This window comes from Onthophagus taurus, chromosome 1 (genome assembly GCF_036711975.1).
Source record: "Onthophagus taurus isolate NC chromosome 1, IU_Otau_3.0, whole genome shotgun sequence".
Classification (NCBI taxonomy): domain Eukaryota; kingdom Metazoa; phylum Arthropoda; class Insecta; order Coleoptera; family Scarabaeidae; genus Onthophagus; species Onthophagus taurus.
The window spans coordinates 25,776,446-25,797,311 of record NC_091966.1 but is presented as its reverse complement, the minus strand read 5'-3'; the positions used below and the strand labels follow the sequence as shown (position 1 = coordinate 25,797,311).

General features: G+C 33.3%; 1 protein-coding gene across 2 annotated transcripts in view; it reads left to right on the top strand.

Annotated features, from left to right (window-relative positions):
- The window catches only part of LOC111414613 (protein TMEPAI-like), a 166,822-nt gene that overhangs the window by 50,049 nt on the left and 95,907 nt on the right, over positions 1–20,866 (top strand). Inside the window, exon 1 of one of the 2 annotated variants that reach the window (XM_071198965.1) lies at positions 3,808–3,826. The exons of the other annotated variant lie outside the window; for it this stretch is intronic. Within the exon in view, the coding sequence (XP_071055066.1) occupies positions 3,811–3,826 (16 nt within the window). The 5' untranslated portion in view covers positions 3,808–3,810. Of the gene's footprint in view, positions 1–3,807; positions 3,827–20,866 lie in introns of those variants that run through there. 2 annotated transcript variants of the gene reach the window in all.

Here is a 20,866-nt window from a genome sequence, read left to right as displayed (position 1 = left end):
TCTAATCGAATATAGCCGAACCGCAGACGAGATAAGCAAAAAATATTCGAATTCATTCGGTGTAGCCGACGTTTCATTTCCAGGAATGAGCGAATCACGACGTTCCGATAAGTGGAGAGTATTGTTTCCTAATTTTAGTCATGGTCACATAATTTTTTCGTCTGACTATTATAAAAATATGGCCCGAAGGGCGAGGATAAGATAAGAGAGTCACGCAAACATGAGCACATCAAATGGTGATGGAATTCTCATTACTTGAAATATATCCTTAAAATGGGTTAACTCGACTTGGTATAGTCAAAACAAAATTGTACTATGATAGTTTCGATAAGAATTTGAAAACATGTTTTTCATTTTATTCATGTTTTTATTGCGTTAGCAAGAACCATATGATTTCTTGTTAACGCTATATTACTATTAGCTTTATTCGCAATAGTTGCCCTTTAAAATTAAAACCGCGACAAATAAAGCAGTCTCACCGTCTACATATGTGATAATCCGAATGGGCGTGCGTATATTGTTTGCATGCTTATTAACCGTATCGTCTAGTAGAACGCGTTATCAGTAAACACAAAGATTTTTACAGACGACGCACTGTCGCAATGTTAAACAACACGGCAATAATGCCGTTATTGCTTGTTATTTGAATTTTCGAAATGTTTTTCAGGCTGTGGTTTATTTTACACACTATGTAGTTAAAAATTTTTATTTCAAAATTGGCAATAAATGAGACAGTTTTTCAAGGTTAAGTAGCTACTACGCACAAAAAAGAGTGCTTAGAGATAATAATGTATTTTAAGCGTAAAACAGCTGTTTTGAAAACAATTTTTTTAATTTGTTTTAATTGGCTACGATCTAATCGCTTAGAACAATCGTCTGTACAAAAATTGGATTGAAAAGAATATTTATAATGAGTATTTTACAAATATCTTCAGCATGATAAATCTTATACTAATGTGTACTATGTAAATAATAAAATAATATAATTAATTCTAATCAAATAAAACGAAAATAATTCAATAAATAGAACAGCTAAATAATATTGGACGAAATTTATCGAAATAAAATAACAACAAATTAGTAGTTGTACAAAAATAAACGCACATCTGTTTACTTTCGTCTTGAATTTAGCTTCAACTTCCTCTCCAAATATAGCTTTAATCCTCTCTTAAATATATTTAAACTATTTGGTATTCCAAACTAATTCTGTAGTACCTACGTTCAAATAATTAGCCACATTGTAGCAAAATGGTAACATAAACCTAATTCATTGATAAAAGGGTTGGAGGTGGAGTAATACATTGTATTGTTAATAGGGGACGTGCGGTATGTAATCAAAAATAATTATTATAAATTATTTAATAAATTAAAGACATCAGTATTTCTTTCTTCTCGGGCTTTAAAAAATTATTGTAAATTATTCATAGCTTTTTTTGCTTCAACTTTGGTAACTAAAGATTTTGTATTTCTGATTCATCAACATTTCATTTTGTTTCAATAAAGTTCCAAAATGTTTACCATCATCATTTTTATCTCCATAGACTCATAAATAACTGTCCACTTTTATGAAATCCCATACATCTTAATAGCCTTCTGTAAAAATCCTTCAATCCTCGCATTTAATTGGTGGTTGTTCTTAATGTTCAGGAAATTAGTCAACATTAATTTGTTTTTCAAGTTGATATTTTTTCAAATCGGCTTTCTTGAACGAATAGAAATTGCTTTCTTCGCTTACTCCAATCCAAAACTTTTAGTAAAGCGTTTAATTTCTTTTTCTATACATATCAATGTGTTTTACAACAAACTTACGATAAAAAAACTTGTCCATTGATTAAACTATCGGCTAATTAAAAATCGACCGTGTCTGCCTAGCTTTACTTGTTGTGGAGAAACCTTTTGGGAGGGATGCGGAAAAAAGAAAGGTTATGTTTGAGAGCTTGGCGAGGAGCGCAATAATGTACGGCGCAAAAATATGAACATGGAAAGAATAAGGATTGCTGGAGGATGTACAAACAAGGTATTGGAAATGGATACTTGGGTTGGCGAGGGAGACTCCAGGTTATATAGTGAGGGAAGCGGTTAAGGTGGATTTAATAAGGTTGGAGGCTAGGAGAAGAGCAGAAATACAAGGAACGGATAGAGGGAAGACCGCATTGCTGGTACCTGGGAGAGTGCTGGAGAGAAATTAAAGACAGAAGACACTACTCTTTAACTTAGGAATGTCGTTGAGTTGAGCAAAATCAGAAACCATTCTGGAAAGATAATGGAAGTCATCGAGGAGTGTTCGTTACTTTTATAGGGGTCTCTAATGTCTTAATAATTTTGAAACATCTTGGTTTCTTTGATTTTTGGTTTTAACAATTTGCTCAAAAAATTTATCAAATCGTTTAATATTCGATTGAAAGTTCATCGTGCAATACCAAAATGATTTATTATTCGCTAATTTCCCTTTTTTGTTTCCTATTTTTACTTTATCACTGATGCATAAATTTTTTCGACATGTTTTATGATCTCACAACCAGACAACAACAAAATGTTTTTACTTGTACCTACATGTTTGAGGCATCGTCGTTTTTGATAATTGATAATTGTCAGAACATCGGCTCCTTCCTTTTATATGTATAGAGGCAGGAGTGGAAAAAAATTATCCTAGTTATAGAGGTTAAAATTGGCCATAACAAGGAGGTTTTTTTCAATAAAAACGCGCGACTAGCGTTTAGATCCCAGTTATAAAGATTTCCCACTTACCTAAGTAGAGCCATTTATCCAGCTTCGACTGTACAAGCGAACCAAAAACGCGTGTTTGATCGCATATTTATGTGCTTTTTCTTTTTATCGGGTACTACGAACCCCCTCGTTATTCATTAATATCCTGTGTAAACACAATCCGAACATTAATAACGCGCTCATGACGCATTCATGGGTTAATTTTGAAAAACAGGCTGGTATATTTGGAACTTGCAAAAGCTGCAAAGGAATTGAACATAATCTTGGTAGCAAGAGAGAATAAAAGGACAACTTTACACCGTTCTTGGTTTATATTTAATAATATAATTAATATAAAAAGGACGGTGATCTACACACATCGCCTTGAGAGATGCGTTGTCATGGGCAGCGAAGTCTTCTTTAATTGGTGACACAGAACGGTATGAACTAGTTGATGAGATGATGGTTGATTACTGTGATAATCTCGAAGGTTCGCCGGACGTCGTACAATCTTTATCTGAACCATTCTTAAATTTAACTTTAACGATGAATGATTCAATGATCCGTCGAAACTCTCTCGTTATAGTAGGTTTTCGATAGTCCCAGAAAATATGTACTCTTTCGAATTAAGACACAAACAATCCTAGGAACTTTACCTGCATTTCTCCAAAGACAAATGTTGCAGGAGTTAATAAGAAGGAATTCTATATTCCTTCAAGAGTTCCTATTAGTGATGCCATTAGTAATGAATGTACTAGTAATTACCAATCTCGAAGGTTTGCTCGATGCCTTTTTTTGTAACTGGGCGGAATAGGCTCCACGTGTCATAAGAGCTATTTCAATCATTCATCTATCCGCACCATTTGGCATTCGCACGATATGTCGACTTTCTGCTGGAAGTTTCTCTGTACGAGGCTCTTAGAATATATTGTTTCCACACTAAGTGTATTCTTTACACAGTTTTTCTCGAACCTTTTTCTCTGATTTATTGCACTAATTTTACCTTACAGTGTGAAACTTGCCCTTAATACATCGAGGCTGTCCTTCAAATTTGGTCCTCCAAGAGTCAAAATTTCTATAAGACAAGTGTAGCTAATGAGCAATATGAAGACCAACATGGGTGAGATAAAACTAATATAATTAAGAATTTCCATTGATATTATTCTGATTATCCAATAATCTTTTTATTTTTATCACATCTATTGTTGTAAATTGATGTAACAGCCTGGAACTCTAAATATGCTTTTTGTTTTCCATTGTTGCTATTAATCACGGTATGAAGTACTTAATAACAATCCCAATAGCAATCATGAAATAATTTTGCTGATAAATACAGTGTTTTTCATTTATTCTTGGATCTTGCATCACACAAACCCAAGCATACAAATTAAGCAATGAAGGCATTAGATTTTTTTAACTCAGATTCCTATTCTCAATATCAATATAATAAATATAATAAACAAACAATATCTTCAATATCAAGTTGACATATTTGCTGTTACGTTCTAAGATCCATCTTAAAATGAAAACTTTATCTCTTTTTCTCTCTAATGACTTGGAAGGGATCAATACAAAGGCTGAGCGTTTAAACAAGATTTAGCAATAAACCGCTATTCCTAGAAACTAGAACTATATTAACTAAAAATATAACCAAATATTCATATTCAAACAAAAAAATTTGTATCTCGCTCATTTATTTGTACTTACACCTTAAACGCAGGTATAAATAATATAACAAATAAATAGTAACAATAAGTAATAAAAAAAGTCACAAGATAGCATACAGATGACATTGCCTTTATGTTTGTGATGTTGTTTATGTAGTTGTTTTTGGTGTATCATCTCATTACACAATATGCCGAGTATACCTGATACTGTTTTCTTGTTTTCGTCAAAGCCAAAAATAATTAGTGTACGGTGCATGAACAAACTATTCAGTTCGTAGAAGTAATTTTTAGCTTCATTAAAAATTTCAACCGTTTGTATTGATCAGCAGCACCGCCCCCTTGGAAAGCTTCTTCTATCAACACATCTGGCAAATTTGGCTATAATATTTTCCTCTCCCCATTGCAAGTGCTACCTACTGCGGTATATTTTCGTAATTAAACCAATCCCAGCCTGAAGACACGAAGTGTTTACCTACCTACCCGTCAAAATTATTTATTACAGCACCCCTTCATAATCCGAACGTAGATGCATTTACTAATGGTTCTATAATTCTTACTCACTAAATGGCATTTCTCGCTTAGTGTAGAGGCGAAGGAAGCTCGCTTTCTTGTAATCGATCTTTTGCTGATCCAACTTCGCATTATCAGCTATTATAAGAAAAATCGGTAAAAATAATATTTGTATTCTGAGATATTCTTGCATAAATAATCATCGACGATGTCCAGTTATAACAACCAACCATGGGCCAGTCTATAAAATAACTCTGGCACGAATTCATTTTTAAAGTGCACTATTTTTGTGTTAATGTTCTAATATTAGTTGCAGAAAAGCTTATTTTTGATGACTATAACTATAATTTTTAGAAACAAAGGAAAATTCAGCTTCTAAGAAATTCTAAAAGTTTACTGGAAAACGAAATCGTTTAGAAATAGGGTGTAAACGTCGACAAGTTTTTTAAAGCATTGTTTTACTGCCCTAGATATTAGTGTCGTAAACTAAAGGAGTGTAAGCCGAGGGAGAGAAATCCCTTGTCCCAGTTCGTCCCCACTTTCTTTCCTGAATGGAGCGCACGCACTTGGTGCGTATTGATCCCTCTGTATAGTTGGCAGTCCGTACGCCCTCAAACCAGCCAGTACTCGGGACTATTGACTCGCCACGTCCCTGGGACCCTCCCCCTTAGTATCCTTATCCAGAGCCTTTGCGCTTTCACTTTCAGCATCGCCGACTTTTCCGGCCCAACTCACACCGCACAAAACTCGACCTAGTTTTCCAGCCTGCGGCCCTTATATTCTGTTTAACCCAGGAAGGGTAGCCCTTTAATACGATCCGAAAGAATTGCCTTTGTGCGAGACCGTAACGTTTTATCGATATAACCTCAAACTCTTTTCTTTTTTATGCATTCTATCCTTTTTTCTTACATTCTTTTCTTCAAGTTATTATTTTAACACAGACTATAAACTTAACGGGGGTTTCTTCAGGGGGTTGTGTATCGGGTTTTAATGAAATTGTGCTGGATCAATTTCTCTTTTAACGCCCTTTCACGTCTACTTTTCGTCAATTTGCGACGTCGGGAGTCTTTGCTTGTTTAGGGATTTTGAATAATCGACTTGAAGTGGGGTTAGTCCTCAAAGTCGCCCGTGACTAAACGATTGAAAGTAAAGACGCAATCGATTTTTATTTAATTTAATCAAAAAATTAAGAAACTCCAAAAAAGTAACGCCCCAAAAGAAAAATGGTCAATAAGTCAATGCCATCATTTTACACCTTAAGTGTTAACATTTTAGACAGGTTAGTTATATACTCACGTACCTTTCGGAAACCCATGTTTTCGGCAAGTACTAACTAACGCAAATTAACCATCTCGACCACGAGCAAACACCACGGTTAATGGTCACGTCAAACAAAAATATCTTTGTGCTGGAAACGACGCTAATGAACTGGTTCCCCATCGTCTCATTAAATCAATACACGGTTTATTTTTATACATCACATACATATATACTACAGGAGTCACAAATTTCAACAGGGCAATGAATTACAAAACGCATGATAACGCGTCGCGCCGTTTACGACTACGTTTTTATGATGCAAGTTTTAAAATAGTCACTCCGAAATCCGTCATGCCACGTACGTCATCGTCGTCGCCGTCGGTGCGCTTCAAAGACGTTTACGGTGAAACTCGACTGTTTTAATTTACGCCTATCCATAATCGTTCAAGATGGGAACATGTGTAACACCAATACATGTGATACATAAAAAATAGTTTTCGTTAGGAAAAAAAGCACTTAATCTAATAATACATGAGTCCCGACAGGTTCTGGAAAAGATTACGGATGCGCCGTGTGCAATAGGATAGTTAATGCACGAACGGTTGTAAAATTTAATTAGGTAATGCTCTTCAAGTACAAAAGCGCTAAAAAGAGAAAGCAGAAATTTATTTTTAAGTCAACATAATATACAGAAAAAGAAATTTTTTTTCAAATGTCATTTTTGACGAAATCAATGAAAAATAGACAACAATCTAACGCTGAATAACAATTAAAACTAGAACTAACACTTGCATTAGAAGCTACATTAGACCTACAACTAGAAATATTTGGCTTAAGATGCCTAAACCCGAATGTTTCTAGTTCTAGGTCTAGTGTTAGTTCCACTTTTAGTTCAATAAAAATATATAACAATCTAGCGCTGAATAACAACTAAAACTAGAACTAACACTAGACCTAGAATTAGAAACATTCGCATTTAGCCGTGCCTCTCTTAAGACCACTAAACCCGAACATTTCTAGTTCTATTTCTGGTGTTAGTTCCATTTTTAGTTGAATAAAAATATACAACAATCTAGCACTGAATAACAACTAGCACTAACACCAGACCTAGAACTAGAAACATTTGGCTAAAGCCGAAACTTTCAATGTATAGACAACTCGTGGAATATCCCGAGTTTATCTATGAGTTTGGAAAAACAAAACTCACGTTTGACGATGAAAAATTTAGCTTTTATTTTATGTTTCGGTACATCTTTTCCGTCTTCAGATACGACTTATATATACCGTCATTGTTCGAGGGACCAATACATAAAAAGATCAAACATCTATTGTTATCTTTAACGAAACCAAAGGTATAACATTACTAAAGGGAGTCAAATACTTAACTTTAAGGGTAAGGTTTAAAAAATTGTAAAAACTTTTTTCTTTCTCAATAAAGCCTGAAAAGTCAACGACAATTTCGCGATGTTGTTACAAAAATAAAGTTGTTTACTTACGTGTCTTAACTTAAAAAGCTATATATAACACCGTAGTCGGTAATTACAATAGAAAAATATCACGTTCATGCAATAACAATAAGTTCGAAAATACGAAAAGAAAACAAATCAAAGTGTGAAACAAAACCTTGCGTGGTTTGAGGTTAGATGAAATTAGTCAACGTAAATATTAGCGGCGCAAGCGCGAATATGAAAAAGAGGCATTGTGTTGGTAAAGGGAGCGAGAAGTTGAAAAAGATTCTTTCATTATGGGAACATTCTGAGATTAAACAAACCTTTTGTAAACAGCATTGTCAGATCAGATTGTCAGATCATTGACGCTGTTAATCTTTATATGATATTCTTCTAATAAGTCCATTTCTCTAGACTTTTTTACATTCTTGATCAGTTCGACATCATTGAAATTTATTAAGTGACCAGGTTTTTGTATATGTTTAAAAACGGCTGACTTTTCTTTGGAGATGTGTTCTTTAAATCTGGTGAATATGTTACGTCCAGTTTGGCCAACGTATATTTTATCACAAACTGGATACTTGATTTTGTATTTACCACTTAGCTCTTTATCTTTGAATTTTTGTTTGTTGTTAAAGATATGCTTGTATAGTTTATTCTGAGAGCTAAAAGCTGGGTAATATTATATTTTGCCAAATTGCACGTGAGGGCGTTGACTATATTAGGTTGGTATGGTAGAGTAATATATTTATGTTTCACTTTGTAGTGTGGGTATATTATTTTATTGATGTAGGCATTATGGATATTACAATATATTTTCTGTAGTTCTGAGACTCTATTGTTTAAACCCATCTTTGTCACCTTTTTGATTTTATTTGCAATATTATCATCACTGAGCGGTACGCTATATATTCTATTAAAGAGAAATCTAAAATTGGCCATTTTATTTACCATCGGATTGGATTTAGTTGGGTATATGTGAAAGAATCTTTCTGGATGATACTATCTATCGATGTGGGCTTTCTATAGATATTAAAGTGAAGTGAGTCTTTATTGGTATTGCTGGAAATCTGCAAATCGAGGAAATTAAGTGAACGGTCTTTTTCTATCTCTAGCGTAAAGGAAAGGTCATTGATATTGTTGAAAATGTTGTATAAGGCTGTTACTTTAGCTGCATTTCCGTTATATATTATAAAAATGTCGTCCACTTATCTTGCATAGAAGACTTTATCATTTGTATATATGGAATATTTATTGGAGCATAGTTCCGTTTCGAAGTCGTTCACGTAGATATCGGCCATAATACCCGAACTGGGTGACCCCATCGGAAGACTATCTGACATTTTGTAGAATTTCCTGTTAAATGTAAAGAAATTTTCATCACGGGTTATTTTTAGCAAATCTAAGATACTATCACTTTCTAAGATATTGGGATGATATGAGTCTAGGGTATTACTTAAATACTTTTTGATGATATATATGGTCTGTTCTATGGGTGTGTTATTATACAAATTCTTTTGAGTTCGTGTGAGTTTTTTATTGTATGTTTGAGATTATGTTGGAAATGTGTTTTGTTATTCTATTAGTTGCGGTATTGAAGTTAGTAATAATAGACCTGATGCTCTTTTTGACATGTGAGAGTTGGAATGAGAGGGTTCATTACAAGTGAGTAAAACGTGTTAATTTTAAAATTATATAAATAGGTTAGATTATCTCAGATAAACTTTTTAAGTTTATTACTGAAACTTACTGTGGGATTAGTTTTGATTTCCTTTATGTTGGCATCGTAGAAGAACTCTAGATTCTTGGAATTATAAGTATATCTGTTTAGTATGACAGTTCCTGCACCTTTGTCGCCCAATGTTACCACAAAATCGTTGTATTTTATTTTGGATTATCGGCACACTTCTTTATTGTCGTTATTTTCTTGGAAAATCACACTCAGGTTCTCATTATAAGTAAGTTGTGACTCTAGCTTTAATGCTATATCTAAGGATTGGTTTTTAGCAGGCCGGCTGAATCTGTGTCCCAAGTTTAGGATATATAATGTCTTCGGTACCACACTGAGAGAAATAGATTGTACGAATTGTATTATAGAAAAAATATTATACCTGCAGCAATGCATTGTATTATATTCATTATACAGGGTGCCCATTATGTATGGAATATAGTATATATCTTGGTAGGTATCAACTTTATAAAAAAACATTTTATACAAAAGTTGTTTAATATTTTATTTGTCATAATAAGACAGCATTCAATTGTTTTTATTTCAGAAAACAAATGAGCAACGAATAAACAACACTTTAAGTTTTTTAAATGGCAATGTACCCTTTCGTTAGGCTCATTTGATAGAGATTTCTTTTCTCTTTACGATGACGTAAAATTTTTGTACCCTTACATTAAGGGTACATAAGGGATATCAGAAAATTTTTGAAAAAATGTAAAAATTGCTTATTAAGAAAATTTAACTAATAACAGTAATCTACTTAGATATCCGAGATCGTCAAATACCTCGAAATACCTCTAATTATTGGAGATGTACACTAATTTTTCGTTTATTTGTTTTATTTTGTACGTAAATTTAATTTACGGTAATAATTTGAGATCTTGGGTATCTAGATTAATGTTATTGATTTATTTTTATTAATAAACAATTTTAACATTTTTTTCAAAAATTTTCTATTGTAAGAGTAGAAAAATTTTACGCCATCGTAAAGAGAAAAGTAATCTCTATCAAATGAGCATAACGAAAGAATACATTGCCATTTAAAAAAATGTAAGTATTATTCGTTACTCATTTGTTTTCTAAACTAAAAACAATTGAATGCAGTCTTGTTATGGCAAATAAAATATTAAACAACTTTTGTATAAAATGTTTTTTTATAAAGTTGATACTTACCAAGATATATGCTATATTCCATACATAATGGGCACCCTGTATCTATATGCTTTAGTACAATCTCGTCTCGCTGTCACTAAGGTATTAAATGTTATATTACCTTACAGAATATTTTTAGTGCGTAGTACAATCCATTTCTCTCAGTGCAAGGGGTGTATTACTGAGATTAGTGTATCCAATCTAATGTTAGGCAAAGTCTATATTGTGTAGATAATTCAATTCTATCAATAGGGTAGAGTTTTGTACTGCTATTCTCTTAAATTTAAAAATAGGGTGAGTATTCAGGTCTATACTATTTAAATGAACGTTGGGGTTACTTCTATTATTATTTTCGGTAGTCTTACCACTGGCCCTAACACTAGAGTGCGCGTTTTGTTTGATATTGTTATTCATGTCTCTTACCAATCTATCCAATTTGTTTCTTTTACTTTCTATCCACTTTCTGGTACGTACAATTATTTTCACTTATACAGGATGTTCCATTTAGGCGTAACAGAGTATGTAGATTTTTGAATGGAGCACCCTGTATATTTTATCATATTATGAATATAATTAAATTTGTTTATACAACCGTAAATGTTACTAACTCATAGCTTTCATACTTCCTGAGATATTCAATTGTTTTTCCAAAATGTGTCCATTGCAGGATCTTTTTAAAAGTGATGTAAAAACGACATTTTTTCCAATTTTGCCTTAAAACTATGTCAGATAATAGTCAAAGCCAGTAGGTAGATGATAGTACCCAAAGATATTATATACGCTAGCGTGTTCATAAAGCTTAGTTACTTTTGATGTTTTTCAAATGGCTTTTTGATAAGTTTTTTAAATTGAACACTCTGTATATTGTGTGCTGGTTGAATTGCCCATCAAGTTATCTTTAATTAATGATAAGTATGTCATATATCTAACTGTAGTAGTTTTCCTGATATATAGAATTTAAAGAATAATGTGTAATAAAATATGCGTTATTGTACTTAATACATATTATATTTTGTCTATTCTTATCATTTTTTTTGTTCTTCCTTTTATTAGTTGATTAATATTTTATAATGTAAAATAATTTTGCTGCCATAATACCAAATTTTAATGCGACTTGGTACTTTATGAGATTTAAAAAGATGTAAGTAATAAAATATGCAATTGTTCTGCCATATAATTTATGACTTCAAAGAGAATAAGATGCACATGTTAAGGGATATCTCAAGATCTTTTGTACAGCGCATTAATGCTTGCAGAAGAGAAAATGGGCGGCATTTTGAACAACTTCTAAATATTAATTAAATTAATATCTACTTGTTGAGCAACGTTTAGTAATTGTTTATAGTTTGTTGCTGCATTTCCTTCAAATAATTTGGTAATTAAAAAAGGGATTTATTGTTCTGCCATTTAATTGTATTTTTATCACGTTTTGATAATTTATTTATTAAAGTTTTTTTTTAAATTGTATTTTAATATAATATTATTGATTTACAAATGACACACGAACAAAAAAGAAAAAACAAAGAAATGCCAAAAAAAGGACGGAATATATTACATTCTGTCACTTTTTTAAGTACAATAATGACACATTTATTACACATTCTTCTTTAAATTCTAAATATCAGGAAAACTATTAAAGTTAGACATATGACATACTTATCATTAATTAAAGGGAACTTGCTGGACAATTCAACCAGCACACAATAAAGAGGGTGTTCCATTTAAAAAACTTAAGAAAAAGCCATTTGAAAAACATCAAAAGTAATTAAGTTTTATAAACACGCTGTATAGTGTATCTAATATCTTTGGTTACTATCATCCATCTACTGGCTTTGACTATTGTATGACTTAGTTTCAAGGCAAAATCAGAGATAGTGTCGTTTTTATATCGTTTTTAAAAAGATCCTGTAATGGACACATTTTGGAAGAATAATTGAATATCTCAGGAACTATGAACGCTGTCAAATAGTAACATATACGGTTGTATATACAAATTTAGTTGTATTCATAATATGATAAAATATACAGGTGTTCCATTAAAAAAAAAAGTACGTACTCTCCGTTACGCTTAAATGGAACACCGTGTATAAGTGAAAATAATTTTACGTAATAGAAAGTGGTGAGTCAAACAACTTTTGTATAAAATAGTTGACCGCTGGGCTAATAACTCACCTGTATTTTATCCAATATATCGAGGTTTTACTGTACTTTTCTTTCTGCGGTTGAGTTTAATCCACAAGTAAAATATAAGAAAAAAAAAATTGTTAGGATGGTGTATCTTAAAGGCGTCGTGGTTTTCTCAATTATGCCGGTCGCATAGGGGCCATTACGGAGTCTCAAAGGATTCGTTAAAATTCGGTCCCCGCTCGCTGTTTAGGGTCAAAGGGGAACTTGCGAGAAGCATCAAAGTGAATGTCAACGAAGGAAGCTCGCGCTTAGCTCGCTGCTGTTAAACACAAAGCTATCTTCATCGGTTCGCAAAGCAGGTGCGCCTTGGCTTCGTCTATTGAGGCGACCTCTGGCCGACATCCTACTTCTTTTCCGGGAGAGTTTTCAACTGAAAGTGGCGTCTCTCGATCTTTCAAACCTCTCATTCGAGTCCATTTACTTACCGAATACTGTTCGCCGTAGCAAATCTTGTTATGTGAAAGTCATTACTTTTCTCTTTTTTTATGTTTAGGTACGTTCGGTTTATTGCAGTTAATTTTTGTTAGATACATGCTGATGCCCACGTTATAAACCATACAATTTTTAATATCATATTAAAAATGGTATGCCCTATGTGGGTTACATCATCTGCCAGAATTTCATAATTGGATTGCGTCGGAACGTGGGATGGAAAGGGATTCTGGGCGCGTCAATCTGCCAATCTAGCCGTGAAGGGATCCGAACCGACGTCTGTCAGAGCTTTGAGCGGCAAAAATCGCTCGGGATGTGCGTCACGTGTCGCGCGCTGCGTCGAGGTCGTCCCGACGCTAAGCATCCGTCGGTATCGACCGGCCGTCTAGACGGCTCATTATAAATAGGAAGTCGGTCCGACCGACGCGCGCCCGATATGCATTTTACAGTTATCGGACGAGTGGGCGTCGCGACGCCGACGCGCAAACTCACGCATATTTGCAACGGCGCCGCGCGTTTCATTTGCTTTGGGTATGGTCTATGTTTACGTTCGTTTTGCGAAAGTGCGATCGTACATACATCCTTCAAGTGATGTTTATCGATTTATAATTACGAAACGTTTTATATAGCCTGTTTCAAAATTAAGTAGCATAAAAAATTTCAACGTTTCAATCATAAAATAAAATTATTGAAGCCAAAAAATCTGTACTAAGTTTTCAAAATGTTAAGTTCAAATCGTAGAAACATGAGATAAGATACATTGCAGATGATGAAAGGAATTATTATGAAAGGAGCTAATGTAAAATAGCAGAATTGACTTTGACGATTTTCCTTTGATAACGCTTCTTGCTGATGGATGTTGGAGCAAAGGGTTGTACAAACAGAATTATAATACACTTTCCGTTCTGCTGCTATAGTTAGTAACAAGTAGGGAAACAGTCTTTGCTTTGCCATGACAAATACGTTTTATCGTATTGGTGTAATATAAATATAAAGAGCGACGCTTTGTTAAAAAAGTTTATTTTGTGTACCATAAAGGTTCATCAAACCTTAATCCACAACTAGAGACAAAAAATGATTAATATGTACTGTGGGTCACGACTCCTTTAATTACACTGATTGACAAAATTCTTTAGCATTTCTTACTTTATTTTGACTCCCTATGCTGGAAAAGAGGTGCAGACAAAATTTTGCACCTTTATTTATTTGTGACAGGAATTTGACTGAGACTTTGTTTACAATTAAACTAAAAAATATGTTACCTAATATTAAAAGTTAAGATTTTCTGGAGTATTTGCCTGGTTTTTTGCACAAAATCTGCCAACATACGAGGATTCCATTTGCCCTGGTATCGTGTTTCCATTCTGTAAATATTTTATTTCCGTGTTCTCGGGAACGAAGTCGCGATGGGAGTGTATTTTGAGTGACATATTACAACGTAATGCTTGATACGTCGAAAGTAGATCTTCTATCAGATCTTTATGGTTACTTGCTTTGTGATAAAAATTTTGAACTCAACTTTTCTGCGAATATGTTATCTTTGAATAATTTCCTGATCTGGGGTCGGACAAAAATTCCTGTCTTTATTTTTACATCACCAACTTTAGGAAACGTTTCTTTCAAGTATGGCAGGGTTGGGTAGAACTGGGATATTTAGTGTTTGATCTTCGAAAACTTTTTTGCCAAAGAAGATTTTTATTCTTTTGAAGATTTATTTTTATTTATTATTTTATTTTATTCGATTTGCAAAAATCGTATGAATACTCTTCGACGTCGTCGCAATTTTGACATTTTACCCAGCCATCATCTGATTTGGGTAAAGTTCCATGCGAACTTAAACTATTTCTAAACAGCAGGTCTATTAAAACCCATGGCTCTTGTAAGCGATGTTCACTCAGGAGTAGTAGGCGTAGCTTGATGTTTCGACTTTTTTTTTAATGACACCAATGTTCTGAAGTTATTTAGTGTGCCTAAACCAAATAATTGTGCCTCAATAAAAAAATATATTGAGTTAGTTCTTCTTCTTGTTCTGGATAGAATCTTGGTGTGTGACCCAATTTTTTCTTCGATGAGGAAGAAAGTTGTACGAGGAACTTCAAACTGCTTGAAAGCCTAAATACGTTTTACCCAACTGTGCATGTCAAAATAAATTATTTTTTTGGTTTATACAGTGATGACTTTTAATTAAGGATCAACAAATTGAAGTAGATGTAACACCAGAACTATGACTGCTACACTCTTCATTATCTACTCTGCAGTCAGAACTAAAATATTTGGCATGAAACTAATACCAAACAAAATAGTACAACCTCACTTTTTTTCATTTCCCATATTCACATACTTCCAGTAACATCACAGATTGTATGATTCTAATTTGGTGATTAACAGATGGATGGTTCAACTCGTTGTTGAGAAAATGGTGATAATAAAAACATTATACATAAAACCTGATCGGTTGCCAAATTTTGTATCAAACCTAGCTTTATGTGTAATCTTGGTAAAAGTACTCTGGTGGGCTCGACAAGATAACATTATTTTCTCCAGGAGTGAGACGCTTTGGCCCGTCCTTTTTGCTGCACCAATTTCATGTTTTCATAAGTTTCGTTCCTACCGGAAGCATGTGCTACCGGAACAGAGGAACATCTATTTCCATTATGCAAAAGTACAGCTTTTAAATTGGTTTTTAACTAATCAACAAACAAACGCCAATCTTCCGGTTCAAATCGAAAAACGACTCACCTTAGTATCTGGATGAAGCAAATTCCATTCTTTCAATCTAGATCCTAATAGATCAGACAGCTTTTTTTGACAACTAGATCGATAAGATTACTTTAAGTTAGTAAATAAGATACCTTACTATCAAGTACATAGGTTGGATCATGAATTTTGTCTGCAATGAACTGGCTACATGAAGGCAAATTGATGGCATCATTTGCAGAGTCATTTATCTGATTTGGCACTGCAAGTATAGGTAAATCAGCAGTTTGGACTCCATATCAGGTGCCCTTATCTTGATGAGCCACAGAGAAGCCAAAAATTTCGTCGCTTACTTTTGAAAGTTCACCACATACGTAGCAAAAACTGTTAGGATAAATGATAAACTTCCTTCGAATGTTGAGAAAATAACAACGATTAGCTTATGTATAACTAAACTTACAATTTAACATTGTTTGAAATGAAACTTTGATGCAATTTGTCCATAACTGCAGTAGTATTAGCAGAAAAAATGGTAAAATCATGGAGGTTATGTAGTAAAGTAATAATTAGCGTTTAGAATCCTTGTGGCAAAAAGCTTGTCGATTAGTGTTATTATTACTATTGTTAATGATTAATAATAATATTCTGAATATATATATACGTAGAACAAAGAAATGGTAAAACATTTTAAGAACTGTCATGAGTTCAAATAACTTATTTTTGACACAACCTTCAATGCACTCTTTTTTCCTACATTACAAGTAGCATTTCTAGTAAATGTATTGCATTTTCTTTTTCAGTCTAGAAGGACACAAGTTTTTTTAATATCACGTTGTACATAATGAAAGCGTTAATGCACTGAATAGCACTGATGCACAGAATAACACAGAATATAGCTATTCTGTGACTCATGTCCACAAAAAAGAATCAGCATTGATAAACATAATTTTTTTTTATTTTAGCAATATATTGCATATTTGTCTACATTTCAGTCTGCTCCAACTTTCGCTACATAATAATAAAGTACTATTTTTGGTGTATCATCACCGGCATTAGTTGACAATGATTCATCGATTAAATTTCCAGTACTGTTTTTAATTTCTACGCACGCAGAAAAGAGTGTCATATCTATTGTAAAACCGCACAAAGAGAAATGATTTCTATCTTGTTGTTTCACAATAAACCAAATAAGCCAACATACGTTAGCTTCCTTATCTGCAATCCACGTACCAATTCTATTGATCTAATGAAAGTACCGCCTGCTATGTGTTTATTATTTGAAAAACAAGTCATACTTGTTTGGTATTCCTGCCATATGTACATTTTGAAACGAAATCTTTCCCAGAAATCAGCCATTTCATTAAAACAAATATTGAAAATACACTCTGAGAGTTTTAAAAGAATCTATCTTTTGTCATCGGGATTTTCTAATTAGATATAAGACAACAGAACATCTTTTCTAGTTAGTCCAACATTATTATTTCCCATGTCATCGATGACAAATATTGAGGTGTCTTATTATTAGATACGATATCTTATCATCATTAGACTTAAAAAATGCGGTATAATGAAGGAGTGTGACAAATATCTTCATTTCGATGCCATTCACAATTTTATGAGCCTTCCTCCAAATAATTATCTTCTAAAACCTCTAAAAAAAGTTCTAAAAATTTCTCCAAATCGGAGGCTGACATCAAAGTGCTTTGATAAAATAGTTATGCCAAACCTGCCTTCATAGTTCAAGGCGGAAATCCATGTTGGAAAACGTAATAATCACTAAATCAATGTTAATTTCAGAGTCTGAAAATGTTATAATTACGATGGCGTGTGATCCGGGAAACTACGCTTGAACTTGCGAACATTTGTGTTCAAAACCACTACTCCTAAGCATCTGATTTGGGTTGAGCATGTGAACTAAGTTGGGATGCTAAAGGTAATTAAAGGAAGGTGGAACGAGTTAACCGCTAATTTAAAGAAATGTACTGCTTGGAAACTCCTGAGGACTCTGACTTAGAAATATACTTCAAATATACCTTGAAAATCTTCGCATTTACGTTTCTTCACTGCTACTCTACTAAATCATCCTCCCAACCAGATTAAAAGATTTAAATAAGCTTAACAGAAGTTGCACCAAGTGGTTGGTATGCAGTGGAAGCTTTAAAATTGTTATCTGATTTTCTACACCAGTTTTAATAACGTCCATATTTAAATGAGTAACATGGCGGTCCCAGATTATATGTACTTAAAAATTATAAGCGTCTGTACCTTGTAACACTACAGCTCCTTAAAATATGTCCTCTTTGACCAAAAATTTTCGTTTTAGATGAATCTACATGAATTTACTTTATCTGTACGTCCTTGAACATGATTAGCAAGAGTATTTATATGTATATTATACTAGCTTTATAGGAATATAATTGTGAGCATTGTTCAGCTGAAAAGGCAGGAAATATGATTTTAATTTTAGACTGTAACGCGGGGTAAATACACTCTATTGTTTGCACTTGCCTCTCCAATATGAATGCACTTAACCCGGCAATTAAAGCGGCCGGGGCAATTGTGATATAACTTTAAAAATGGAATTTTATGAATTTTGTGTAAAAAACGAAGAGGAAACCCTAAAAGTAATGATATTAGTAGAAAGATATTATTAGAAATCATATATTACACTACTAACTAATTCACCCTATAACCGAATTTATTTCACAATAGAGATGGGGGAACACATAAATATTAACTAATGTGGTTTGTTTATAAATTGCTTTCTGTCTAAAAACCCATTTTAATACGGAATATAATTCCTGTAATAGCCATGATTAAAAAAATGTTTTTTCAAATTCAAGACCATCCATAAATAATAGCTAAAGGTTAATTATTCGTAGTTTCGAGAGAACATAGTGAAGGTAGCAAAGGAGAGATAAACCATTTTGAAATATCTTTATTACCTCGTATTCTTTGTAAAATGCTGTTAAGCACAAAATTGTTTTCATAGAATGTTACTAGTAAAGTCTTAAATAGTGAGTTTAACACTTTTTTACGTATACAATTTAAGATATGAAAGGTACAGGTTTGCAGTCATAACTTCTTCTGTAAGACTTATAAAAGAGTTCATGGAAAGATCAATTTATGGACTTCATTTATTTTATTACTTTATATTTCTGAATTCGTCAGGATTTATATTCAAAACTATATATACCTTTATCTCTGGTCAACACATGGTGTTACAACCTCGTCCTCTTTCAACTGATTTTTGCTGTTCTAACTTACTGTGTGTGCAAATAATTGTCTTAAGGTGGGTATATATTTGTTGCGTATCAGCGTATGGTATCACCGTTGCGTATCATTTTATGATAAGTCATACGGAAACAGGGTGCAGTATCGTGCATCAAATTTACTAGCTGACTTGAATTTTCAATCTGTAAGCGGATTGTACAAACATTTTACTAAGATATTGATTTTGAGTTTTTATTGTCATCCATTGAACACAAAATTGCGAAACCGGATACCACATTGCGGAAGGCAACTCCTGCTCAAGGAAGACTGGCTCTAAGATAACGTACGGTATCTGGCTACTGGCGATTCATATTCCAGTCTTCAACACTTATTTAAATTATCAAAGCAAGCAATCAGATTTTCATTTTCTCCCACCTGAGGGCTGCTAAAAGGTTAAACATTAGAGAAAACATTTTCTTTTTGCATTCATCAACGATCCTATCCATTTGTGTTGCAATTTCCTCCCACCCATCTTGTTTCCGAATTTTATTGAAATGGCTCGGATGTTTCGGATCCCAAACGATCCCAAACGATCCCAAACGACATACCTGCGGTAAGTATCGATAAAATTTATAATTTCTTTTTTACTCCACTCCATTTGCCCAAAAAAAGTCGAGTGGCGAGAGAAAAACGAGCTCGTACCAACACTACGTACTGAACAGGATTGAATGTGCAACGCAACCCGTCCAAATACGACTCAACTCCGTATCGTATCATTTGTTTGATGTGACTGTGAAAACCCGACAAATAGGGGATCGGACTCGTTGCGTTCTTTATGTTTTGATACGCAACTATGCAACACTTCCCCGTACACACTAATACGCAACGGTGATACGATACGCTGATACACAACAAATGTATATCCACCTTTACGCCGACCGAATAGGAAAACAAATTTGAAAACTATCGATACTAACACACATTATATCACTTCTGAAAATATTATCTTAATTTATATAAAAATGATTCGAAGAAAATAATTTAATTAAAAGTGGAACTGTTCCTGTCAAATCAAAAGCATAATCACATAGATTTTTTTGTTGAAACGTGAAAATATTGAAAACCTATAAACAGTTTATCGAAATATGAAGTATCCCAATTTTTTCGTGCTAGTCAATGTTTTGAGAGAGAACGGTGTGAAGCCGTAAAACTATAACTACCTCGAAAAAAATTGGAAATTTTTTATTTTGCGAAACTATTTTCGAGTTCGACTTCATCCTTTGTTTTATTTTCATAAAAACCACGTTGAAAATCGTTCGGCAGTTTTCGAGATAAAAACGCGTGCAAAACTGCGATTTTTTGCGAAAAGATGAAATACGAATTGCAAAGTGTTTTTTGCGAAGTGCGAAATGTCACAATTGGAAAAACACGAAAACGTATAGAGGCAAAATTGTTAAGGTAATATAGAACCAAAATAATAAAACGTTATTACATAAAGAAATGTATATTTCACCCAATATGTTTATCTGTATAAATAAAGGAAAAATCAATGACGAAGCCACAGCTAGTGACTTTTGATGTCTTTTTTAAAGTTTCTACTTTTAATTTATTTTTTTTCCTTTTTTAAGTTTATTTACTTCCTTCAACATCGTTCTTCTCTTACGGTGTTATCTTTCGTTATGAACCTTTTCGTATATTGAATTTAATATCGAAATTTTACCTCCATATCGTAAAAGAATGCAATTGTCAAATGTTTGGCAATTAATTGATAAGAATTTTCAACAGAATGTTGCCTGTCGTTATGTACCGATTGAATAGCCTCCACTTCTAACGCATTGCGATTCAAGAAATATCATTTCTGCTGA